At 39.1% G+C, this 27,242-nt stretch overlaps 2 protein-coding genes and 1 pseudogene across 3 annotated transcripts in view; 2 read left to right on the forward strand and 1 right to left on the reverse strand.

The window, feature by feature from the left end:
• LOC132701787 (uncharacterized) overlaps positions 1-15,362 on the forward strand; it is a 265,521-nt gene extending 250,159 nt beyond the window's left edge. The window contains exons 8-15 of one of the 2 annotated variants that reach the window (XM_060669972.1): positions 1,773-1,845; positions 2,105-2,289; positions 6,072-6,253; positions 9,363-9,651; positions 10,899-11,076; positions 11,135-11,647; positions 11,767-11,806; positions 14,148-14,249. In XM_060669972.1, the coding sequence (XP_060525955.1) occupies positions 1,773-1,845; positions 2,105-2,289; positions 6,072-6,253; positions 9,363-9,651; positions 10,899-11,076; positions 11,135-11,647; positions 11,767-11,774 (1,428 nt within the window). In that variant the 3' untranslated portion in view covers positions 11,775-11,806; positions 14,148-14,249. Of the gene's footprint in view, positions 1-1,772; positions 1,846-2,104; positions 2,290-6,071; positions 6,254-9,362; positions 9,652-10,898; positions 11,077-11,134; positions 11,648-11,766; positions 11,807-14,147 lie in introns of both variants that reach the window. The other variant, XM_060669971.1, reaches the window with a different exon arrangement.
• Positions 15,363-16,131: 769 nt separating this feature from the next.
• LOC132702407 (dehydrogenase/reductase SDR family member 13-like) lies at positions 16,132-18,223 on the forward strand (annotated as a pseudogene).
• Positions 18,224-18,334: 111 nt separating this feature from the next.
• LOC132701788 (complex I assembly factor ACAD9, mitochondrial) lies at positions 18,335-27,145 on the reverse strand. Its single transcript, XM_060669973.1, has 8 exons — positions 26,151-27,145; positions 25,614-25,833; positions 25,367-25,563; positions 25,209-25,313; positions 22,120-22,305; positions 21,894-22,063; positions 21,703-21,839; positions 18,335-18,777 (listed from the first exon to the last, which is right to left on the reverse strand). The coding sequence occupies exons 1-8, from the start codon at positions 26,832-26,834 to the stop codon at positions 18,557-18,559; spliced, it is 1,920 nt and encodes a 639-aa protein (XP_060525956.1). The 5' UTR covers positions 26,835-27,145; the 3' UTR covers positions 18,335-18,556.
• Between the last annotated feature and the right edge of the window lie 97 nt (positions 27,146-27,242).

Genomic DNA, 27,242 nt, shown 5'->3' on the forward strand with positions numbered 1-27,242 from the left:
TTGTCATTAAATATAATCAATTTTTTCCTGTAGTAAATGGAAGTTTAATTTTCACTCTTGTATTCGGTATATTTGCAAATTCACGTGAAACATTCCTGATAAGTTGTGCCTCAATAAGTGAAAATTATATATTTTTAATAACTAATTTTAGAAAAAACTTTCAGCATGTTCCAAAATCAAACGTTTAGTCATTAAATATCATTTTTTTCCTGTAGTATATAGAAATAAATAGAAGTTCAAGTTTCACTCCTATTTTCGGTATATTGCCAAATTCACGTGACACATTCCTGATAAGTTGTGCCTGAGTAAGTGGAAATTATATGGGAAACTTTTTGATTACTAATTTTAGAAAAAAAAAGCTTATTCTCCGTAAAAATTTCAGCATGTTCCAAAATATAAATTTGAGTCATTAAATATCAATTTTTTCTTGTAGTATATAGAAATAAATAGAAGTTTAATTTTGACTCATGGATATCGGCAAATTCACGTCATTAAATTACTTTCTCTAAATGGACAAAAACTTGAAACGTCGCTTTCTGTTAAACTTTTGACTTTAAGTGGCCCTATAGGAAGCAATCAGGGGTAAGGTCAGGGGTTATAGCGTCCAAAATAGATCAGAATAACTGTGGATAACGTTTCTATACAAAATATGTTCAAGATATTCCCTTACATTCAATGTAATGTGAGATGAGGCTCTATTAATATGCTGTTATAAATGCCACAAGACACGTTGGCCTTAAAGAAACGTTGGTCGTTGTGTATTCAGAAAAAAAAAACGTCTCGTAGAAAAAGTCATCTTCTAACTCTGCTTGGGTGAGACAATAAAAATCAAAGCGCTTTTCACAGTCTCTTTCTTTCATTGGTTTGAATAGGTAGGTATGCATTCAGTTTAAAAATATGTGCTACTCCATCTTTTGTGTTTTTGTCAATTGGCAACAGACATCATTCTTCAAACTGCTTCAAGTATTGTTTGTAACAGTTGTTTATTTTGATATCTATTATTAAAAATGATTGCGCCTCCTTTATCTAGATTTTCTCTTCACTACTTATTAATAATAATTCTAACGCCTTTTGAGTGAGCAAAAGAATTTCTAAACCAAAAAAATAAAGAAAGAATCTAGAAGTAAATTTAATTTAGTTCGAGAATTTCTAAACCAACAAAATAAAGAAAGAATCTGGAAGTAAATTTAATTTAGTTCGAGAGAAACACTCTTATTGTATAATTCCTAAATGAATTGAATGAGAAAGCAAAAATATCTATGTGCAAAACTGTTTCTTTGCAAAAGAAATAAGAGAAGCAGGCGTTCTAGTCATTACCACCCTAGCATTAAAAGATGTTTTCCAACAGTTTTGGAGACTCTACTCTGTAATTAAAAATATTGAATCATCTCAATTCTATTTACATGCTTATGATATTGAGGACTCCATATCAAGCTGGTAAACTCAAGATTGGACCGCATTCTTTGCTAACCCTTGTAAGCCTTTTCCACTATGTTTTCAATATGATTTTCAAAACTCAGTTTTGTATCTATGATCCCTGATATGATTTTTTCTTTTATATGATTCCTTCTTACCTAGACATATTGTATATGGTTCGGCTGGCTAAATAACAGAAGCTAGTCACTTTTCGTTTGGACATAATGTCATTGCGTTTTTTTGGGGGAAGGGTTCAAATTAACGCCGCCGCCAGCCCCTTCCCAAACGAGGCGATTTACAGTCGCCGCAGTGTCCGCTCCTTTTTTTTTTTCAACCGCCTCTCCGTGTGCCCGCAGATCCTGAGGGACATAAAGCAGGGTCTGCTGCAATTAGGCAAAGAAGGCATCCGAGGACCTCTATCGACGGCAGGTAAGCCTCCCGGCCCCGGGAGATTTATGTGGGGCTTAAGACCGCCCCCTAATTCGACTCCAGTCCCCCCCATCGCGCCTTAATTCCTAATTCGGTCGCATTCCGGATCGGCGGCGATCGGGGGGCGGTTTTAACAAATAAAAAGGTTTAAGTCCCGCCACCCCTGGCAGATTTATCGCGCCGCAATAAATCCGTCCGAGCGGGTGGTGGGAGGTGGTGGCGGGATCAAAACGAGGAAAAGTTTCCGCGCGAATTTCAGACGACACGTACATGTACGACGAGGACGCGCGAATGCTTCAGCCGATGGCGCAGCAACAGCAGCACCACCACAACCACCTTCACCATCATCACGATCCACGACTCGGCCACTGGTACGACGAGCCGCCGTACGAAAGCGACCCCGAGGACTTTCTGATGGGAGGCGGACCGCAAGCCACCATACAGGTAAAAGGATGTCGCCGCGCATACAGGGTGTCCCGAAATTAAACGAAATTAACCACTTATTCTGTAACCCAACATAAGGATAAAAGGTAAAAATACTAAAAGGATGTCCACCTTTCATTGCCTTTATTTTTAACTTACACAACGTTTCGAACAGTTGTATCACTACCCGTTGTCTAAACTAAAACTAAACTTCATTCCTAAGGCTACAAGGTTTATATACTAACCGACGGCGCTCATCCATGACGGAGTCGGGTGTAGTCAATCGTAAAGTTGTTCAACTAGAACGCCAGGATTGGTGCGCCTTATTAGTGGTTGCCAAATGCACGCTTGGATTGCTGAAAATGTTTTCATTGTTTCTATTGAAAACTGCTTCTTTAAATTTGCGCTTTCTCCAATGCTGCTCTCTATGAACAACCCGCACTCTCGATCATTGGATGTTGTGTTGTTTGGTCCTCACATGTTCTGCGATACCTGATTTTTGCGTTTCACCCTTCATTGTATGTTTGTTATGTTCTTCAACTCTTATTTTTAGAGGTCGTTTGGTTTCGCCAATATATGACTCTCCGCATTCACACTCTTTCTCTTGAGTCGACGTTTCATTTTTTGTTTTTGTGAGTACACTTCTTAATGTTGGTCCAGATTTAAATACAGTTTTAACTTGATATTGTTTCTGATATTCTTTTCGCGTATGGGATCGTCAAGAGAGAAAGAGTATCCACCTCATATGGTTCCGGTGTTGTTTCCCGCTTACAGTTTGTTATTATTTTGTTTATGGATTTTCCGGGGTCACCATTCTGAAGCAAATCCTTTTTAATATTATTCAATTCGGCATCGATATATGCTTGGTCGCTACATATTGTGATTTCTCTTTTGCACAGCGTTTTAATTATTCCTAGTTTCATTGCTTCAGAATGGTCAGACTCAAAATTTAGATACCGTCCTCTGTGGGTAGGTTTCCTATATACAGATGTGTTAATAGAACCATTATTCCTACTTACTAGGACGCCTAGAAAAGGTAGACAGTCGTTCTTTTCTTTCTCAATAGTAAATTTAATTGATGTTCGCAAAGAATTAAGATGATTGAGAAAAGAGTCTAGCCGTCTATATCGAAGCCAGATCTTAGATTTAATAGTTGCAGTGTTTATGGCATGAATTTCAAACCACTGTTCGCTGTCATTGGAGGGAGAGAAGAACCCATCAGCAGGTCATCATCTTGTGCTATCCTTTTAGTATATCTACTGAATCAGTGTCTATCACCTTCAAGCAAACGAAGGATAAAAGGTCATATAAACTAGGGTCCAAAAAGTCCTAGCGTTTAACATACAGGTGATGGCGTTTTTTTGTAAATATTTTCGAAACATGTAAATATTTGTAAATAAAATCTGGTGCGGTTACTTAACTCTTTAGACTCTATTTAACGAACTAAAACTTAGTATTGGATTGTCTTCAGGGATAATACAGTTGAGGAGTGGGAAAAATTTGCCCCATTTTTTTTTTAAATCTGAAGTTTTCTACGTCAATAAGGTACCCTCGTCGCACCTCGTTAGAACACAGCGTTTTCGAGAAAAATGCTTTTGAGAATTTAATTACAAATTATTTTTTTAATTTTAATGTTTACAATCGAGGTGCAGATAATCATTAGTAATCCTTGGAAGTTAATGACGCGTTTCATTTGTTTTTCTCCTCCCGTCTGTAAAATACCTAATTACCCACCGATCTAGCGTGCGGGAAGCGTTTACTTTACCACGTCACTATCGTTTCCTACGAATCCGATCCACTTTCCGGGATTTTACCGCACGGGTTTGAGAGCAATCGGATGTTTTCGGAGATTTTACAGCACGGTTTGAATTTTGACTTTTTGACGGTCATGTCAGTGAATGTTATGCAATAAATCAGAAAATTTAAATACTACATATTGTAAGCTACAATTAAAGTCTAGTAGACTAGTCAGTAATTAAAGTGCCATTTATAATTTAAGTTTCTCTAATCTTGCCAAGACCAATTGTACCATTTTCAAATATCAATGTCTCATCAGTACAAACAAAACAAAATTGAAGGTTAGGACCTGCTTTTTCTTACTTATATGATCTAAAAATTTAATCCTCTTGAATGCTTTATCCTTGGATGATTTTCCTTAAAATTTCAGTCTTTCTCTTTATAATGATTAATGATTAATTGTAAACATCTCTCTCTGTCTAACGTACACAGTTAAAACGAGACGATAATAGCAGGACCGATCAGAACGATAAACGAAGACAATACTTAGTTTTAGTTCATTAAATAGTTTTTTACCAAATTTTATTTAAAAATATTTACGTGTTTCGAAAATATTTACAAAAATCTCTAGGTTAAAAACTAAGACGTTTTGGACCCCAGTTTATATGAACTTTTATCCTTATTTTGGGCCACAGATTACGCGGTTAAAATATTGACGTCTAATTTCGGGACACCCTGTAAACTTGCGTGCATAGAAATCGGCCCATTGTGAACTTTTCATTTTATTTATTTTTTCGAAACTACTGATCAAATCAAAAAATATGCCGTTTGAAAGACAATTTAATATGCTTTAATACGAGTTTAAATTGATAAAACATTATTTCCGCTTTTTAGGTTTAGCATAGTAAAATAACTGCACGACTCAAATTAACTTGTTTTTATTACTAAAAACAAATAAGGTAGTTGACAATTAGTAACTCAACACTTATTTTTCAATAATCGGCATGTCCTAATAACATATCTTACTCGATTAGGCATGGATCTAATCAAGTTCGCTATTGTTTCTTGTGGAATGTTAAGGCACTCTTCCTCAACTGCAACAGTAAGCTCTGGGATCGAGGTTGGGGTACAAGGTCCAGCTCGAATTCTCCGATTAAGCTTATCCCATAAATGTTCGATCGGATTGAGGTCGAGACTGCATGCTGGCCACTCCATAACTTCTGTACTATAATCTTGCACGATTTTGCGATGTGCGGCCTAGCATGGTTATGCATAAAAATGAATTCTTCTCCAACGTAGCAGAAAAACAGAGTCAGTTCGGGAGTCCGTATAAATTGCACCCCATATCGTGCAGGAACCAACCCCATAAGGGCTCATTCATTGCAGCATTCTGCAAATCGCTCCGCTGATCTTCGGTATCGTTTTTGTTGTCTTTCACTACGAAAAAGGCATATTCGGGTCTTATCTGAGAACAGAACAGACCCCTAATTGGTCCAATGTCCAATTCAGATGATCCCGTGCAAAATGTAGACGTGCTAGAAATAAGTTTTGGACCAATCGCAGTGTCCTTCAGTCTTCTTTTCACTGTCCACTCACTAATAGCCACTATTCGAAGTTCATGGTGCTGTTGTTGCACTTGAACCGCATTAAGGTGACGACCCTAGTCCCCTCATACCGCTGCAAATTCTTCGAACAGCTACGCGTGTCATATCCAGTTGTCGAACAACAGCTCGCTGGCGAAGTCCACTTTCTGTTAAAGCGATACGTTATCCAAATGGATGCAAACCAATAATGTGAAAATTCTTGTTACAAAGGCAATTAATTTAAGTCTATAGCAAGTTTGTTACTATCATTATAACTACCGCATGTTTCATTTCTTTAACCGTGGCAACGTATGTAAAAGATCAACACTTGACAAATTTCAACTTATACGACAGCATATTAAATTGTCTTCCAAATAACATGTCTATTTTTTGGGTCAGATGAATAGTTTCTAGGAAAACAATACACTAAAGTCAAATATTTACAGTGGTGCGCGAGTTTATTTAATAACGCTTAAATTTCAGAACGGGAGGGTGTGTTTCACCCTAAACGTGAGGCCGGATCAGAAGAGCGGCGAGGGGGTTATTTCACTGCGCAGCGCAGGAGACATTTCCCTCCCCCGCGAGGTCGTCTCCTCCCAAACGCCTAGGCGGGGACTGATACTGCCCAGGGAGGCCGGTTACCCCCCAACAATCATACCTTTAAGGTTGGCACAACGGACCCAAGATAATAATTTTAAATACTTTAAATAAGATACGCTGAAAGTTCTTTATTGCTACGAGAAAAAAGTTTATAGACATTCTATAGTTGTATTGTTGTTATACAGGGTGCCTATTCTAACTGAGCTACAAGCATGTGAAATTTTAAATGCCATTTTATAGAGACCCCTTATTTTTTATTTAATTATATTTTATTTTATTGAATTAGTTGTTCAAGATGTCCACCCAGTTGTTGTATACGTAGTTTAGCTCTTAAGTAGCAGCTCTGCTAACAGTCTCAGGATCAGCACCGGCTACCAGTTGATCTTTGTTTTTAATACTCTCTGCATAAACTAAAGTTTTCAGTCTTTCGCATAAAAAGTAATCTAGGGGATTAAGGTCAGGTGAACTTGCTAGCCAAGGAACTGCTGCTGAACTTTTTCCAATACACCGGTTTGTGTAATTTTGATTAGGAAATTCTGTTACTTGTCGAATCCGCATTAGTTATTAGTTAAGAATATAATCCTGTAATATTGAAAGATCATTTTTTATGAAACGTAATTAACGGACCAATGAGGCGGTCATCAATATTGGCGCAATAAATATTCACCGAAAATATATGTTGAAAATGGGATTTCCGAGTTGGTTGCGGATATTCAAGTGCCCAACGATATGAATTCCTGGTGTTATTGATACTGAAATTGTGTAAAGTTCTTTATACTCTCATCCGGTCTACGTTAAGTCTATTACTTATCCATCGGACACTAGTAGAAAGTTGAACATCAATCGTATTAAGTATTGCCCCTTATTGAGCAAGTTCCTCTTAAATTAGACGTTCAGAATTCGTTATAGCAAACGGTTCTACAACGCACTCTACGAATGGGTCATCATATGGAGGATATACATCAATTTGACATTTTTGAGTTTAAATCACCCCAGTGTTATGTTATTAATTTAATTAGTCAAACGAGCATTCGCTATTGTCACGCTTCCACCGGAATAGTAGAAAACGTCCACAAAATAGTTCTTTATTTATAATAATATCTTACAAGTGAGAAATCTCTGCGCAAGATACTTGCAGGCCTTACTAACGTCGTATCAAAAGAAAACTGATAATTTGGCACTCTAGAAACCAAATCCTAACGAATTTTTACATCGATTTGTAGCTATGGATGCACACCACAATCCTGAAAATAAGAAACACGCAAACAGTGGACAGCCACCGATGAACTAGCTTCAAAGGGAAGGCCATTTTGCCAGGTTTCAGCGAGTGTTTCTTTGGAAAGCACGGGCAATTATTTTTATCGATTATTTTGAAAAAGGTTAAACCATCAATGAAGAGGTACCTTGATTGGATCGACTGAGCAAAGAAATAAACAAAATATGCCATTTGGCGAAAAAAAACGTGTTTCACCATGCACCCACAATCGCCAATCGTTGCATCATCATCATCAAAATTCACGACTTAACGTCGTGCGAGCGAGCTCTGTTCCCTAACCTCAAAAAATGCTGCTGCTCAACGGACCTGTTTGTAAAGGCTATGTATATACGAATACGAATAATAGATGCGGATTTTTCTTTATAAGTAATAGATTTTTTAAGATAAACAACGAGGGCAATGTAAGAATTTCCAAGTCTCGAAAGGCATTTTTACAGTCCTCCCGATAACCAAGTCCACTAATAATTCGAATTGCTTTTCGTTGTAATCTGAACAAACGGTGCCTGTCAGCAGCATGGTCCCATGTTAAGATCGCATATAGGAGGTGTGAATGAAAAACTGCAAAATACGCAGTTCTTAACACACCTGGAGAGACATTTTCGGTCAAGCATCGAAGGAAATATAAATTTTTGGTCAGTTTCTTAGCAACAAAATCTATATGGAAGTCCCACAAGTTTTGGGTCAATATAGATGCCAAGTAATCTGGTATTCATTTTATTAAAATGAACTGTACTCTGAATTTCACATGGTGTATAAACAGATGTCAACAATGGGAAGGTCATTTATATATTAAAAATAATATGAGGCCCAAAATTGAGCCTTGGGGCACTCCAATGTTCACCTCACTCTTCGCTGATGTCACCCCAGAGTACTTAATCACCTGGTATCTATTGTTAAGGTAAAATTGCATCAAACTAAGACTGCTATTTGAAAAATTATAAGCCTTTAACTTGCGCATAAAAATTCCATGATCGACACAGCCTTTAGTGATATCACAAAATAATACAGTGTTATATTGCCGATTCTGGAATGCATCTGTTACGTCTGAAACTAAATTAAGATTGCCTGAAACAGTGTTATTTATTTATTAAGGTCAAAATATCGAACTAATTGTTTAGCTATACACTTCTCTACAATCTTTGAAACAATTGGAAGTAGATATATAGGTGGATAATTTTCAACATTAGGGTTACCTTTATAAATGCTCGTATTACCTCTTTTTAAAATATCTCTTTTGATTACTTAAATTTATAAGTTTTGTGAGACGCAGTAATATTTCATTCTTGACAGAATTTAATTATGCCAAATATGTCTCGACAATTTTTATTTTTGAGACTATGATTTCCCTAACTTCATTAAAACTATGTTCAGCAAGCATAAAATGAGATGATAGTTTAATTTTATCGAAATATGAAATGGGATCTATATTGGACGCAGTACACTTGAATTCATCAGTACGTACGTATTTGGTGTTGTTAGTTATCAAATTGTCATTTTCTTCGATCTTAGCCTTGCTTATGTAAGCTTTTTATATTCTTTGTATTGATGTTTAAAGGAAAAATATTACTGCTATATTGCCTAAACAAATCTAAAAGTAGCGAAAGTTGTTGTCTCATAGCCCGCAAATTGTCATTGAACTAATTAATACGTATAGACTCTACGCTATATTCACTATAAAAGTACTCTTCACGGATTGCTAATACCTACATTTTACTAAATAAGTACACACGTAGTACTATTCTCTATGCCCTTTCATAACTTTTCACATTACATGACAACTTATAATCTTCTAAATTTTTCCATGCTAAGTTTTTAACCAACCAAAACTTTTTTCTCGTAACATCTACTTTTCGTCCGACCTCGGCGACCTTTGCAAAACAAAATTTTGAAATGTTTAGGTCGTCGCGCGATCGCGAAAGCGGGGACTACGCGGGCTCGGATGTCCAGAGCGTAAGCTCCCGACTCTCTACCCTCTCGATGGATACCAGCCGATCGGAGATCCACGAGATGACCCAAATGATATCGCCGCAGTACTACACCCACCTCGACAGCAAAATGAGACACTTTCGGCGGACGAACAACAACTATCCGCGTAGCGAGGACGGCCTCTCGCCGAGCCAGAGTTCCGATTACGAGGACCAGGACGACTACAGCAACTGCAGCCAACAAGTCGCGACTGTTCACGTGGTACGTGGGTTCTCTAATTCCTAACCAAAGATTACTAAATTCGAAGGAGACTCTACGGCCGACTGATAAAACAAATGCCTAGAAACCCGCAGCCGACGTAAACAAAATATTCACACTCTATAAAGATATTGATGGGTTTTAGGCAGTGGTGGAGGCGATAAAAATAGACAATTGCAAAATTAAAAATTTAGTACCCTGTTTATAAAATCTATAAGTGAAGATATTAAAAGCAATAATTTAAGTTATCGTCTCTTCATTATGGAATAATGCGATTTCAAAACTAGCATCCGCCATTACCTGTAAACGTATGATTGTTTAACTGCGTTTACTAGTCTACAACGCGTAGCGCGAAGAAGTTTTGTATTTCAAAAAGAAGCCGCTTTGCGGTTGCATTGTTTTTCTATCGTGCTCCTGCGGACCACAATGGGACTTTCACAAAATCGATGTAATGTTATTGTGCATACACCCAGTATAAACGGTCTTTCACAAGCAGTTCCAAGATGTCCGAAAAGACGCCGATGACGAATCTCCTGGTGAACGCGTTGAAGAATTAGAAATTAGAAAATTAGAGAAGTGGCTGGAGACATCGGCATGTCTATTCGCTCATACCATGCAACTTTTTCCGAAGTTTAAGGCATGAAACATGTAGCAGCAGAATTTGTTACGAAACAGCTTAGTTTTGAACGCCCGATAGCTGTCAAACGACTTCAATGGTGATCCCGATATTCTCGAAAAGATAATAATTGGTGGCGAATCATAGGTATGTGGTTATGACGTCGAAGAACCCAGAATCGCCGAGACCAAATAAAGCCCGTTAAGTTCCATCAAAAGTCAAAGTTGTGTTTACTGTTTTCTTTGATTATCTTGGCGTAGTACAACGCGCAACGTAAGCACTCTACGTTGAAGTTATGCGCCATTTGCGGGAAGCGTTAGGAAGAAAACGTCCGGAATTGAGGGAAAACAATTCATGGATAATGTACCTGCTCACTCAGCGTTGCTTGTGTCTAACTTTTTGGCCATAAACAAAAACCACCAACCAACGACTTTTTCCCGTTCCCAAAACTCAAGAGACCAATGAAGGGAAGGAAGTTTGGAACGATTGACGAGATAAAGGAAATATCGCAGGAAAAACTCACTCAAGGCCATACCAGAAAGTGCTAAAATCGTTGGGGGAAGGGGATTACTTTGAATCAATTTTGATAAATAAATAAAGTACAGTCGTTTCTTATATCCGAGGGTTGTTGCAGTCAAGCGACGGCCGTTCGTCCGGGGTGTCCAGTCTGGTGGGCAAGGTGAGAGGGTTAAGGGAGGACGTCCAAAGGAAGATATCGAGACTTAAAGGCGAGGAACAGCGGGTCAACAACGAGCAGACTTACACGTGTTCCGCGAGCTCCGTGGAGAGCATACCCAGTGGTTCGGGGTCCAGTGAGTACTAGTAACCCGCCATCGCTAAAGGACTCGTAGATAAACTACTCGTTTTCAGGTACGCAGGCTCTGGTGCGGGCCGGAAGCAACCACAGTTCGATATCGACCGAAGAGGTGGACGCGAGTCCCGTCGACCAAATAGTGGGCAGGGCCCGAGCCCTCGTTGATCAGACTCCGAGCCCTTACGATAAGGACGTGTTAAAATTTAAGGCTGGTGATATTATAGATATAGTTTCGATGAACGCGAGCGGCCAGTGGCGGGGCGCGTGCCACGGTAGAAAGGGCACGTTCAAGTTCATCAACGTCGAACTGATGTCGGAACGGGCAGTCAAGGCCAAGCGGGAGATCAAAAAGTGGCACCGGAACATCAAGGGCAAACCGGTGTCGGTGGAGGACCTGCTGCAGAAAATCAACCTGCCCGAGTACATATCCGTGTTCGTGCTCAACGGCTACGAAGACCTGGAGCTGTTCAAGGAAATCGAACCGTCCGACCTCGACTACCTGGGGATAGTCAACTCCGATCACCGGGCTAAGATCCTCACCGCGGTGCAGCTGCTCCACGAGTTAGACTGTGAGTATAACGATTGACGCGGGCCGAAACGCGGTTTGGCAAAAAAAAATGACGGAAATACTGTAAACTGTGTATGCTTAATTATTGTTCCGAATCTAAAATGGCTCTTCTTCCTTCAGATTACTGAAGACTCACACTCCCTATCGAGAAATTGCGCACGTATGTAACCATATTACTTTATTGAACACAAAATCAGTATTTAACAGATTTGAGTAAGAACATTCGATTTGGCAACGCGAACAAGTTGCGCCCAGTCCGGAATTCGACCAATGACGTTATATCCAAAGGATAGACCTAACGCAAAGCCACATCACATTCAGCACAACACTGTTAGCAAAATTTTAATAAAAAAGTTTTACTGATAAATTTAACCTTCTCTTTAAAAGTTATTTAGCTCGCCATGTGGGGGCAGAGTAGGACATACTTTTTTAATTTAGCAAAGAGACTTCCACAGGCTACTGTAATACTAGTTACAAAATTTCTGGATTCTTTTTGCGTCGGTTGCTGTTGAGTCGAAAGTGCTAACGTTTTGCCAATCATCCTTTTGGCTTCTTCAGAATTTAGCTGAAACTGACTCGCATTTTACTCTGTACCTGCTTATATATTGTTAGAAGGGGGCGGAGCTAAATTAGGGGCACAAACATCGTCTCGGATGACTGATTCTCATATTGGTGACAGGTAGAAATCTGAGTCGCTGTCAAGATTGTTAGGTTGTTTATTATAGACTCTCGGATTTTTCGTTGGTAGAAGAATTGATTACATTCAAGAATTTTAGTTTTATCGACTAAAATTTTATGTCCGATTTCATAATTGTGTTCGGCAACTGTTAATAAGTTTATTGAATAATGTAAACTCCTGGCTTGTCAAATGGAATTTTGTCTTTGACCGATCGAAGATGTTGACAGATTATTGGACAAGTGGTAAATCTGGTTTTGACGTTATATTTCTTTAGAACTTTTGAAATGTGGTCAGTGACGTTTAGAATGTAAGAAAGAACAACAGTGGCAAGTGTAGGGTTGGTTGGTGGTAGGTGTGCCATTGGAAGGTTGTGGTGAAGTGTGTTTTGTGATGTAACGCTTAATATCTGTAATGTGGAAATTTAGAGAGAACAGCAGAGGTGAGGTGTTTCAATTCTGGGTTCCGTGACTCGGGCCGAGATAGTTTTGCGGCTTTGTAAACAAGAAAGTTGATAACCGATGATTTTTGGGCGGGATGGCGATGTAACCATGCATTAAGGTGTTGGTCCGTGTGCATAGGTTTTCTTTTAACACAATGACCCAATGTTAAGTCTGATTTTCTATTGATAAGAATGAGAGGTTATTATTAGTTTCTAATTCAATGGAAAAACGTATGTTAGGGTGTATAGAGTTTACTAGGGATTCTTCACCATGAGGCGAACAAAAGTATCATCGACGTAGCGTTTCCATAGTTTTGGTTTTAGATGGAAGGTGTCGAGAGCTTTCTTTTCAAAGGCTTCCATAAATATATTCGCGATATTTGTTCAATTTGATCGTTATAAAAAAAATAGGTTCCAGACAAATATTTTTCAATTAAGGTGAGAAGGTTTGGTTCCAGATTCTGGAATTTTAATATATCTGAAATTATACTTCAGTAAAGAGGGATTCTACGTCGAAACTAACCAGAATATCTTGTGTATCTTGTTATTTGTTAAAGTAAGTGAAATGAATTAAGTACGAAACTATCAGTTTTCCCTGTAAAGGGTTTTAATAAAAAAGCTAGGTATTTAGCTAAGGAATATGTTGCAGAACTAATGGTGCTGACAATAGGTCGAGAGGGTAATCCTGGTTTGTAAATCTTAGAGAGTCCGTAGAGACGAAAAATTTTAAATCATGAGGATGACGTAGGATCTATCTGAAAGAATATCTTGAATCTTTTCCTAATATTCATTTGTGTTGATGACCACCTTTATCTGCTTTTAGGATTACAATACCGGGATTAGATTTTAAAGATTTTAGGGCAATGCGAATTTCATTACCTGCTTGAGATGATAGGAGCCGAGAGTCCATAGAAATCTATAAGCAACCTAACAATCTTAACAGTGACTCACGTCTTTACTTGTTCCCAATATGAGAATCAGTCATCCAAGACGATGTTTATGTCCCTCATTTAGGTCCGCAATATATATCAGCAACAACCGACGCAGGAAGAATTAGAAGTTTTGTAAAGCTGCAGTATGTAGTGTGTATTTTCCTCATAGCCCACATTCTATGAAGAAAATACGCACTATATACTGCAGCTCGACCAAAAAACACCAGAAAAATAACTCAATAACACCTTCTCCCTCTTTTTCATGGAGTTCTTGAACTCAGATACCACTTTATTCCTAATTTTACTGATTACAGTCGACACATTATGTCGCCAATAAAGCGGGTCTAGCTGGATATATCGTCGGTGGCTCGAACCGGCGTTACCTAATCAAAACGTCGTCCACACGTTTAACCCTGGCCTAAGCCCTAACCTCAACGTTGTCCTTTTGCAGCGGGCAGCGAAGGGGACGTGGCGGGGTCCAGCAGCGAAGGCGACGACCACCACCGCGGGGGCGCGACCTTGACAGCCGCGCGTCTCCACGCGATGCCGCCTTTCAGCCGGCGGCAATACCTCGAGTCGGAAGCGGCCCCAACCGTCGACGTTCCGGACAACCGTAACAACCTGGACTCGGTGGTGGAACAGTGCAACAACGAAATCTTGGCGCGAGTGCGACAGGCGCAGAAGAAGGAAGAGCCCGTGAGCTACGAGGGGAACACCCAGCAGGCGGAAAAAAAGACGAAAGACTCGTACGTGGGGGTACACGGACAGACGAGCCTCGTGGACCCGTGCAAGAGGGGCATCTTGGCTACGAAGAAGAAAGAAGAGTTTTGCGAGGCAGACCAAAAGTTTCATTCGGTCAAGTATGTCGTCGGGTCCGAGATGTCCGAGCAGGGCTCCCTCGGCATCCTGGGCAAAAGTTGCCTGAGCGAGAAGTCGAGCGACAGCGGCGTGAGCAGCAGCTCACTGTCGTCGACGGTGAAAGACAGGGAAGCGAGGCCGCCGATGGCCCAGCTGTGCGAGAGGAGCAACATTTGTGCCAATAGCAATGCAACGTCCAATACTGCCAATAAATAAGACGACTTTCTTTAGGGATTATATTAATTTGTTTAATATTGGGTTGGCGTCGCTGGGTTTGGGACCATTGCCACAAAAATAACAGAAGGGCCACATTCCAACCCGACCGTGTCCCAGATCGGCGCGTCGATTTTTGAACTAAAGCAATGTTAATCATAAAGTAAATCAAATAAATGTTATAAAGAATAATCGTGATAGCGACTGAGATTTTAAGAGGCAAAAAAAGTTAAATCTATAATCTATATCTCTGTTGTAATTTCTAGGTCAGGTGTAAATATGAAGGATCCGTGTACAAAGATTGTAAAAAGGAACTATTTATTTAAAACGACACTACTACTGTACACTGCTAGTCCTCCCGCGAGTTTCCCCTCTTGTAAATACCCTTCCGCTTTTTACGCCCCCGCGCTAGTTTGTTTTTTACTTTTTAATATTTTTATTCTTCTATTGACTGGATAAACGAATCGCATCGCGGCATTGCGGCCATCTCCTCCGCACGCCAATATCAATAAAACTATGTTGCATGTTAAACAATGTAAACTAGAAGTGTTATCTATGTCAGTCAATACTTTAGAAAATTTATTGAATAAAACTTAACAGATCGCGGTTATTTTATTTACGAGATAATAATGACTTACCACAGTGTAAGATTCGGATCCTTTTCTGCAAGCAGTACAACACGAACGTAAACTTTCACGAAAACCAAAATGGAATTTAAACTTTCACGAAAACTAAAATGGATGCCAAAATCAAAGCCGCGATTCAGATTGGCGCAAAATGTTGCGCGAAGCGGCCGCATAGAGGACGCCACTACCAAAAGTTTCCGCGAATTTTAGAAACCTTTATTTATTTTCCACTTTTATACGAGTCGTTTTTGTTTTATTTTAAGCACGCGCATAAGCGCAGTTATTCCGAAAAAAACAAGTAAAACATAAACTCCAAAACATGTATACTAGGAAGGATTGCTTACCCGACGCATACGCGGTTGATGACTGATACTAAACACTGCACAACGGAAAAACTTGTGACAAGGCCTATATGTCCTTGGTCGCAAAAGCCGAAATATATTAATAACGAAAAGACGGAAAGAAACTAAACTTCCTCGCAATTATGACATTTAAAGTTACGTGAATTTTCCAAGCCACGCGCGATATACCGTTAAATCACAGACCACAGAGATTATTTGTGTCGGTCGATCTCGTTGACGAAAGAGTGCGCCAGAGGTGTAGCCACGCAACTTTGCCAGATTGTGCGCCTTTTACCCATCACCTGAATCTAATCTCAATAAGTCGCAAAAATCATTATCGATGTTTTCAATGCGTCAAACACTTATCCGAATTATCTATTAGCGGCGAAAGCATACAATGGGTTGGTTGGCGACTATTATTTTGGCAAATTTTAGCCCTCATCGTGTTTAAAATTTATTTCAAATTAACCACCGGTTAGTGCAGGAGTAACGGGAGCAAATTCAGGTAAAAATATATTTGATTTTTTGTAGGACGGGGGCGCACTTTGAGCAAATCCTTCATAATAATACCCTTTTTGCTAATTTGCTGTTAAACAAATTAATAAAAATTGCTAAATCATTAAATTAGCGTGTTCAAATAAGGTCGGCCTATCTTTAGAAATCCTCTTCAGAGTATTGTGAATTAAACTGCCAAATTATATTCCAAGTGAAGTTGAACTTTTCCCCCAGATAACGTTTCTTTTGCATTTCTGACGATAATTTCACAGAAGAATAACATTTTTTTATGTTAAGCAATATTTCGTAACATATTTCTTCAATACTTTATCAATGTGCTTAGTACATTATTCTACAGCAGAAATTATGTTATATTAATAAAAGCTTAATAAATTAATAAAATTAGGGCTATAAAATGTAGCCGTCAAACTTACCTATTGACTGATTGAGCGCCAGGCACTTTAAAATCTTACTATCCAGCTGTCATTTTAGTTCTGTTTTTTGGTATAATTACAAGTTCGGGTTTCGATATATTCCTCAGAATTCCTTACCCTAATAATCTAATCGGAATGTATAAAAGCACACCATTGTTTCAATCAGTTCTAATTTGACTTAGTGAATACGGCGAGCATCAAATCAAAGTTACTTGGTTCATGTAAAAATTTTAGCTTACATTTAAAAGTTACTAAACTTAATGAAAAATAATCCGTTAGATTACATGTACATCATTCATTTTATTTTGTAATTTCATAGATACTTGTAAAAGTGTGAGTGGCCTTAATGCCAGACTTCGCCCATGTAATGCTAATAAAGACTATTTATTGCTTTTTACAAAACTTCTGGATTCCTCCTGCGTCGGTTTTTGCTTAGTCGAAATTGCTGACGTTACGCCAATCATCCTGTTGGCTTTTTCAGAGTTTCAGTCAAGCTCTGAAATGTCAGCAATTTCGACTAAGCAAAAACCGACGCAGGAGGAATCCAGAAGTTTTGTAAAAAGCGTTACAATAGCCTGTGGAACTTATTTTTTTACTATTTATTATTATTATATGCGTAATGTTACTTTTTAAGTGCCTATAACTCCTTATAACGAAAAAAAAAAGCGGTAATAAAACTGTGGCGGATTGAAAGAAGCGATTTCATCGCAGGCATAGGTTACGAGGCAGCACTCGACTTCGCGAAACGAGGGGCGCGGCTCATCCTCGCTTGTCGCAACGAAGACAACGTCAAGGAAGCGAGACAGAATCGTCCGCGAAACCAACAACTCTGAAGTTTCGTATCAAATCGTAGACTTCGAGTCGCTGGAGTCGGTAAGGCGCGCGGCTGATGAAATCAACCAGAAGAACGAGAGACTCGACGTGCTGGTCAACAACGCAGGCACGTGCATCCTAAAGGGCACCACCGTCGACGGCCTCCAGAGGTTAATGCAGACCAATTACTTCGGACCGTCTCTTTTCACGGTACTATTGCTCGACCCCGTGAAGAAGATCCCCAATTCGCGTATCGTCAACGATTGCGGCGAAACACTCTGAACCCGTCAACCTGGATTCCTTAAACGTCGAACTGAAAGGATTAAGGACATACGCGCGGATCAAACTCTGCAACATCCTGTTCACGATCGAGCTGGCCAACCGACTCATGGACTCAACCGCGACGACGTACTCGTTACATCCGGGCGTTATCCGTACTAACATATTCGTGTTCCTGCCCGGGTACGCCTACGTGACGTTCCACGTTTTGCTGCCATTGTTTCTCAAAGTGAGTCCAAGTAGATTTTGTCATGGAAAACCGCCACTCTAGGTTCGTAAAGCCCGTTGGAAGGGGCCCAGACCACGATATACTGCGCGTTGGAGAAAGGAATAGAGGCCTAAACTGGCGAGCACTTCGAGGACTGCAGGTACGTGCAGCGGTACCACTCCGTACTGTCGGGGGACCCAGAACTGCCCCGGAAATTGTGGGAGAGGACCGAGCGGTTGGTCAAACTGAAGCAACACTGATCGAAAGTGACCAATAAAAATTGTTACCCGATGAGCTTAATTTAATATCTTTCACACTTGTCATCTTGAGAAAATTAGCAAAAACAAATTGTGCAGGTCATTTGAACTATCTCATGGTATAGAGATGAATGCTTTTTATTTACAAAACTTGTATACCGGTAGATTATAACAATTATAACCTTGATACCACTGAGTCCACAAAAGACAATAAGAAACGTTCCTCTGGTCTTGTATTCGTGAGAGTCATTCGAACTACCGCATCGCTACATTAACATCGACCTTTCGGCAGAAGTGAACGCTTTTTATTTACATTTACGTGCCTAAACGCATCAACTAAAAGTTCCTGGTCAGCGGGTGGGCGGCAAAGTAGCCCTTGTACGTAAAGAACGTCTTGCCTATGACGTTGTAGTTTTCGTCGATGGAACCCCGTCCGCGAAATATCTCCGTAATGCGTTGGGAGACGCGGTCCTTGGCCATCACGCAGAAGGCCGACGCCATGGTCATCTCCACATCGGCGTGCTGCAGACCGATGCAGTAAGCCCTCGAAGCCCTACCTACGGACACGAGTAACTAAGTGCTTGTTCTCGCTTGGATATCGAGTTCTTTCTATATATACGAGGGCAGCGCCAAAATTTCCCGTCCTGAATATGAAAAAAACAAAGTAGAGTAACACTTTTTTATTATTTTTCAATATAATCCCCCGTAACATCAACACAGCAGGTGCATTATCGTGCAAAAGACGCACGCCTCTGGTCAGTTTTCCTCCACGTTTTACACGTATGCACTCTCGCAATTTATGTAATAATGTTGCATAATATTTACCATCGACAGTGGTATTAGTTTATTTAAAATCTATCAAAAGAATTCCTTCACAATCCCAAAAGATCGTGGCTATCAACTTTTTTATTGACTGACCGACTCTGTATTTTCTTAGAGGTGCTTCACTCTTACGACGCCACTCCATTGATTCTTTTTTCGATAGAGGGTCATAATAGAGAACCATAGTTTCATCTCCCGTTACAGTAGTTTCTATCACAGGCTTCGGTTCCGACCCACAGAGTTCCAAAAAAGACCGTGCACACTCGACACGGCGTTGTTTTTGAATAGCCGAAAGATTTTTAGGAACCCATCTTGTACTAACCTTATGCATATCTAAATAATCATGCAGGATTCGACGAACACTTGTATCAGAAATCTTAGTAATTGCTGAGATTTCCTTGACCTTTAAACGACCCCCACTAGTCGACCAGTTCTCGAATCATCTTCAAGGGACTCCTGCCCCATTCGAAAACGTTTTGCCCATTCTTTCACTACAGAACACGAAGGTGAATTTTGGCCGTACACACCATCCAGCCTTTCTTTAATAATTCTAGGTGCTAACCCCTCTTTTGTCGAAAACTTTATTTTTTCGGATATGTCTTATTTAAAATTCTATCAATAAAAAACTATTTGACGCAAGACTTCATTTTTTTTTTCGGAGCCTACTAAGATATATATTTAAAAGAAGACAAAGTCTTATCGTGATACTGGAGCTGCATCCATGTCACGCGGGGAAATTTTGGCGCTAACCTCGTATTTTTTACCGATCTTAAAGGTTTGAAAACGAATTTGTTCACGAGACAGTCCGGTCACATTCTGCATAAAGATCTATAAAAAAAAATGACTTGATAGGCTTTGGAACTATTAATATATAACTTACAATTAATTTATAGAAGCAAGTACTACGTGATTTTACAAAGCTAGTCAAGACACTTTGCTATCAATTTCTGGGAAAAATTATTTAGAGGTGGTAGATAATATGAACAATATATGAATTAAGGTTACTTAGTGACGGGTTGTGTGTAAATAAACGCAAATTAAATTTAAATAAAACAGCATATATAGTATTTGGGAGTAAATGTATTTTTGGATAATTGTAAGATTTATATTGATAGTAGGTTAATAGGAAATGTTTCGCAAATGAAGTATCTGGGAGTAGTTCTTAGATTCTCAATTAAATTTCTCACAACATGTAGATTTTATTTGTAAGAAAATTGGAAAAAAGATAGGTTTCTTGCGCCTGAGCTTAGCCACTGGAACAGACGTCTTGTTTTTAATGCGATTGTTTTTGATTTCTTGTAGAAACAGTGATGTACATAGAATACAAGTGCTACAAAATAAAGCCATGCGGGCTATTCTGGGTTGTACACGTTACACTCCCATTCGTGTAATGCTTGGGTGTCGGTGTCTCAGACTATTGAGTTTTCTAATGTTTTGTTGATATATAAAATAAAAAATAAATTATTTTCATCCTATTTACAAGATTACTTGATATTCAGTTTGTTAAAACTGCAAAAAAGCCTCTTTAGTGATGGGGTTCGACGGACACCAAAAATTTACCAAATGTAAAAAGCTTCCAAAAAATGGTAAGATTCTTATATTAATATTAATATCAGTGTGAATTAGCTTTTGCTTTTATATAAATGTAATTTACTACGATTCGAATATATAATTATGCATAGCTTATGTCAATTATAAACGTAGTTTTAGTAATGTTTGTGCGTAATAACATGTATGCTAATGACAATAAACGATTTGATTTCAAAAGTTCGATGTGATTGTTATGTCATTACCAAAAATGAAAACGATATATCAACACAAATTTTGTTCCTAAAATATTAGATATAGGTTTGTGACCAGTAGCGGCGTTCCTCAGAGTAGCAATTTAGCGCCATTGATATTCATGATTCAATGATATAGTAACTAACATTGATAGCTAAATTTTACTCTTTGCTGATAATGTGAAATTGTTTAGAATAATTGATAGTGTGGCCGACTGTGTGTCTCTGCAGAATGATTTGGAGATTGGTTCTTGGTGTGCTTCTAATAACAGAGAAATATTTCGCAATGACATTTTCAAACACCACTGATTCTATAACTTTGAATTACCATCTGGAACGTATTATTAAGAAAATGTGACTATTTTAAAGACCTGGGTGCAACGTTTGACACAAAACTCTCCTTCATAAATCATAGAGGTACACTGAAAATGCTGGGGTTCATAGCGAGAAATTCTAGAGAATTTGCAAGGGAACATACTTTTACTATAGTTATATGTACTAGAAACTAAAGCACAATTCAAGCGTCAATACATTTGAAAGGCATTTTGGACCCGCCTTAAGGGAATTAAGCGGTGGTTCCTTGTTCCGGTTCTAGAACTGAACTGGAAAAAATAATTCAGTCTGAAGATGGACTAAACTGATCACCTTAACATACAAAACTATCGATAAATGAAAAATATTTTCTGTTTATTATTTTACAGAGCATATTCACTTTCGCATATCCCCTTTACTAACTATACCCTTAAGTAACACAGTAGCACCCAAGTTTGAGGGATTATCATATAATACGAGACTGAAAACTATATCCAATGCCAAAATTTTAATTTTTCTCAAATGTCCCAGACTTTGCATAGCATAGTTTCATCATGCGAAGCTTACCTAGACACGCGGTCGCGACGTAAACGTCAATAAGGCAATCGGCTATCCGCCGTAGCCGCAGGTGCTGATTGACTATGTCTAAGCCGTGCTGACTCAGCAACACTTCGGTCGCGAACTCGATACGTTTTACGCAATACCTGCCGCGAATATTGAAAAGAAACAAATCACACTCGCTCGCCACCTCAACTCACTCCAAGAATTTCGAGGGGCCGTCCAGGCTGGGATGGATGTACTGCACGAGGCCGAGATCGAGCTTGGGATCGTCGTTCTCGTTTCGACGGTTCCTCCACGAGTGCGCCACCATGTAGCCCAAGTTAAAGTAGGGGTTGCGCAGTCTTTTTATTTTCTCCTGCAGCGCTTTCTGAAAAGACGGGAGGTTTCGTCTCCGCACGCGATCTTTGGGGTCACCAAACTTACGCCCGCGTGAGCGAAACACTCTATCGCTATCGTTAATTTTTGGGCGTCGTTAGTCTCGTGCAACGTCAGATATTTGATCGTTTCGTCGTGGATAGCGTGACACCAATGGTCCTTGGACACCGCGGGGAGTCCCATCAGCTCTATGCACGCGTTGGACGCGTCGAATGCGCCTTGCGAGCAAAATGCCTGGAAACGCACCCATGCCCCGAGTCATTGTTATAAAATATTAACAAAAAGTATTTGTATAATCAGCATCTATATCCAATAGCCAATTTTACTAGCAAAAAGGAGGCCGAAATTCAATTTAATACAGATTCTAGTTCAGCCCCCCATGTAAACTATATATACCAGGTTAGCGAAAAAATTTCCCGGCCTGCCATAGATGCAGCTCTAGCATCACGATAAAACTTTGTCTTCTTTTAAATATATATCTTAGTAGGCTGCTAAAAAAAAATTAAAGTCTTGGGCTAAAAATAACGCAAATTGAGTATAGAGCAGTCATAAAGTTTATGACAAAAGGGTTAGCACCTGAAATTACTAAAAAAAGGCTGGATGGTGTTGGTGTATAAGGCCAAAGTTCTCCTTCGTATTCTGTAGTGAAAGAAAGGGCAAAACGTTTTCGAATGGGGCAGGAGTCCCTTGAAGATGATTCAAGAACTGCTCGACCAGTGGAGGTCATAACGGAAGATCTTGTTGCGATAGTGGAAGAAGTGGTATTGAGTGATCGACGTTTAAAAAAGGTCAAGAAAATTTCAGAAATTATTAAGCTTTCTGATACAAGTGTTCGTCGAATCCTGCATGATTATTTAGGTATGCATAAGATTAGTACAAGATGGGTTCCTAAAAATCTTTCCGCTATTCAAAAACAACGCCGTGTCGAGTATGCGCGGTCTTTTTTAGAAATCTGTGGGTCGGAACCGAAGCCAGTGAAAGAAACTATTGTGACGGGAGATGAAACTATTATTACCCTTTATCGAAAAAAGAATCAATGGAGTGGTATCGTAAGGGTGAAGCACCTCCAAGAAAATTCAGAGTCTGCCAGTCAACAAAAAAGGTGATGGCCACGATCTTTTGGGATTGTGAAGGAATTCTTTTGATAGATTTTAAAGAAACTAATACAATGTTAACAATGATAAATATTACGCAACATTATTACATAAATTGCGAGACTGCATACGTGTAAAACGTAGAGGAAAACTGACCAGAGGCGTGCGTCTTTTGCATGATAATGCACCTGCTGCTGTTGCACAAGCTGCCATTTTAGAGTGTCGGTTCCAACAGATAGATGATCCTTCCTATAGTCCAGATATGGCCCCCAGCGACTATTATTTGTTTGAATATTTAAAAAAGGACTTATGTGGACGACGGTTTAGTTAAGTTAAGTTGAGTTAAAAGAGGCTGTTTTAGCTCATTTTGCAGACAAACCAAAAGAATATTTTTTTAAAGGGATTGAGTTGTTAATAAGGAGATGTAATAAGTGTATTAAAGTTAAGGGGGATTATATTGAAAAATAATCAAAAATTGTTACTCTACTTTGTGTTTCATATTCAGGCCGGGAAATTTTGGCGCTGCCCTCATAACGTTTATTAATGTTGACAATGCCAATTACTCAAAAGTTCTAAATCCTCTACAAAAAGCAAACTGTACGAAAGGAAGGAAAAAAGACAGTAAAAGAGTCACTTAAAAAAACCGTATCTAAACAAACAAAGTCACTCGTATAGTATTAACTTAAAAGAGCTCTTTACATTGATATTTAAATGCACCCAATGACAACAAAACGAAATATAAATATTATAAGTGAAATTGTTAGATACGATGGTCAATCTGTAATAATAATTTTATGAAACAACACAGTTGAGTTCTATGCTTCTCCATAGAAAGCCATTTATAAGTGATAGGTTCTCTATGACAAATGCCATAAATGAATCCAAGGCATGCTTTCTGGACTTGTCATTCCTAGACAAAAGATGTCAATTGATGTGAGGAAAGCTCTTCATGTTATAGATTAGATAGATTAATGCTCAATAAATTCTATAAGTGCGGGATGCGCGGAATTAGTTATTGTTGGATACAGTCTTATCTCACTGGAAGAGAACAAAAAACCAGTTTAAAAAATAATGATATCTCGGTTAATTCATCTTATGCTCCAGTTATCAGTGGAGCACCTGAAGGAAGCACACTGGGCCGCTGTTATTCATAATTTTCTTTGACAAAATTAGACAGAAATTTCCTACTCATTACGTTATACGCGGACGATGCTTGATGCTTTTTAGCTTGACACATTTAAATAAGAGATATTCTTGTTAAATTAAATAATAAAATGGTTAAACAATTCAGAGTTTTTATTGACAAACACTTTACGTGGAGTAATTGGGGTTGATGCAGTACTTAAGAAACTGCCAGTTTATGCGTATGTACCTTGGCAACGGATATATAAGGTTGATGTTCGGCTTTTGTTACTTTACTATTATGGCTACATACAATCCTGCTTGTCATATGCCATCGTGTGTTGGGGCAACTGTGCGGTTCGGAGCACAAAACAGAATACTGACAATTATTTTATTTAAGTCATATACATACCTTTGCAAATTATTTAATTTAAATTTATTAAATTAACTATTAAACTTTAGAATAGACTTCTCACTGAGGTTAAAAAATTATAAAAAATTGCCTTTAAAAGCATACTTAAAAATAATTTAACCGAAATAGTATATTATACGGTAAACGGCATTTGACTCACGAGTTTGAACTGAGGAGGCTTTTACTTGATGAAAATCTATTTATCAAAATAAATAAGAACTAAAAGTTCAGATTTTCACGAAATTGTATATTTTGACATGACAATTGTTTCGACAACACCGTGTCTTTATCAAATCAAATTGAATTTAGCAGCTCCAACGATTCCAAAGTTATTCAGGAAAAACCAAAAGACGAGAACGGAGAACGAACATGACGATTTCATCGATTTTCGAAAGTAACAAGTTATGTCTTTCTGCATCAGATCTTTTAAGTCATCGTTAATATAAAGTTGAGTGATATTTTTCATTCATTCATTTTAAATTTCCTATCTTGTAGTAACCCAAACTCACCTTCACTATAGCGCTTTCGACCAAACAGTCTTGGTTTTCATACCAATCCATCAACCCGGCAGTGAGGTATGTCACGCTTTCCATGCCGTACAGATTGATGGTTAACTGCAAGAAGGATTTTACCACCCATAACTCTGGTTTACCGCCAATAGCCTTACCTCCCCTATTCGAGAACGCACAGCCTCGGTTTCGTGGAGAGGGTTCGCGTCCGTTACTTGCTCCACAATCGCATCGTGTAGCTTACCGAGCATGCGCTTGGTTAGGGCGATAGAGATAGGTCCGCAACTCAACCTGAACTCGGTTATTAGGGATTTCAACATGGATTCACCTTCGTGCAGCTCACCGATAACATTTTCTAAAACATGCGATTGTAGCTTCTTTTGGCTACTATTTCAAAGTCTAGACCTGCGGGAACAAGAACATTCTCCAAGGTAACGGTGGTCAGTTCTGTGTCGGATGATTCAAGTTTTTCCCATGCAACTCCCGGAGAATGTTTATCCACCAAAAACAATGATAGCCTCACTTGCTTCACTGTGTCCCGCTGTATGACATCAGTAACAGCTACTACTATGTAATAATCTGCAGAGAGTCCGTTGACTACCCAGCTTTTGGATCCATTTAAAACCTAATAACACTTGATGGTTATTATATGATACCAATGGATTTTGCGTTAAGCAGAGTCCACATTTAATGACATGTTAGGTAACACTGCTATTTAACATGTTATTTGTTAGAAAACCCCTGGCGTCCACATTATCATTTTAAAAATCATCAGCTGTGGCCTACAAGCAAGGTCTAGACTTAGTGCAAATCAACTATTCGAATATTACAGAAACAATACTACAATACAAGAAGAGAGCAAGTCTAAACACCTTGGTTTCACATTCAATTGGCAAAAACAGTAACATGTTATATATCTTTGTTGTATAGCAAAATAAATACCCAATTCTTTTGATCAGCCGCAGCTTCCGCACGAGTTTCAAAAGAATTAATATCACCGACTCTTTGCTCCAACAAACAAAAGCTTCCCAACTTCTCGCCCGTTATCATGGGATGCAAATACTTTTTCTTCAAATCATCATTTGCAAACTTAACCAAAGATTGCACACTCAGCTGTTCATTATAAATGAGGCTATCTCTCAAGCCGTGGTCCGATAATGATTCCAAGAATCTCATGCTTTCCATCATGTTGGTTTCCCGGCCGTCCATTAACTGTGGGGCTTGCAAACCAATGGCACGATGATCGGACAAGTTCTGTCTGAAATGTTTGTCCGACATAGCCCGGACCGTTTTCATGTGAGGTCGTCCCAACAACTTTCGCAACTGAACAGCGTCGTTTTCCAAATCCCGTACCTCGTCCATCCTGTCTAGTTGGGGATACGTTAATACCTCGGTATCGAAAACACCCAACAGCAGATTTTTAACGAACGGCGGCCTTTGCGGTTTTTTCTCGCGCGTCTTCCTAGTCACGTGCCTTAACGTTTCGAAGGCTTTTAACTGTTTCTGATACTCTTTGTCGTGCTCGGCATCCCTCGCCGGTTCGACGGCCGTCGAAGACAAACACTGTCCGCATTTTTTTAGCAAATTACGGCTTAAAAGTTGCTTAGTCGCGCGTACCTTAATCATTGTCAGCGTTCGAATTATAAATATGTAAAAATAATAAATTGCAGGGCCCCGAACATAACCTCAAAACCACAGTTGCATTTCGGGTCGGTCGCGATGACGATTGACAACTTCAATCGTCCTGCTTTTTGCGTGTGAAAAACGCTAAAAATACAACGACCACCGCGAGCACGAGCACTGAAGAGAGCACAACCACTACCTTTACGATCAGAGTCCTGTTAGCAGAAAATGCGTTCGGCATCAGACCCCAGGAAATGTTTGTTTGTCCAAGCAAAGGAATCCTGTCGTTCAAACGATTAGTGTCACCGGCGGTAACTAGATGGCGCGCCGCGCCGCAGAACACGCAATCAAAATTATCACTGGACACCAAAATTACAAAATTAACGTTATTTTTGTTTTCATTTCCAATGC

This window comes from Cylas formicarius, unplaced genomic scaffold, assembly GCF_029955315.1.
Source record: "Cylas formicarius isolate icCylForm1 unplaced genomic scaffold, icCylForm1.1 PGA_scaffold_5__7_contigs__length_24384050, whole genome shotgun sequence".
NCBI lineage: Eukaryota > Metazoa > Arthropoda > Insecta > Coleoptera > Brentidae > Cylas > Cylas formicarius.

Coding starts and splice junctions, on each gene's coding strand:
- LOC132701788 (XM_060669973.1), bottom strand. CDS start 26,834: ATGATTAAGGTACGCGCGACTAAGCAACTTTTAAGCCGTAATTTGCTA. Junction 25,834..26,150: donor CGGCTGATCAAAAGAATTGG/GTATTTATTTTG, acceptor AAGTGTTATTAG/GTTTTAAATGGATCCAAAAG. Junction 25,564..25,613: donor GAATGTTCTTGTTCCCGCAG/GTCTAGACTTTG, acceptor CGCATGTTTTAG/AAAATGTTATCGGTGAGCTG.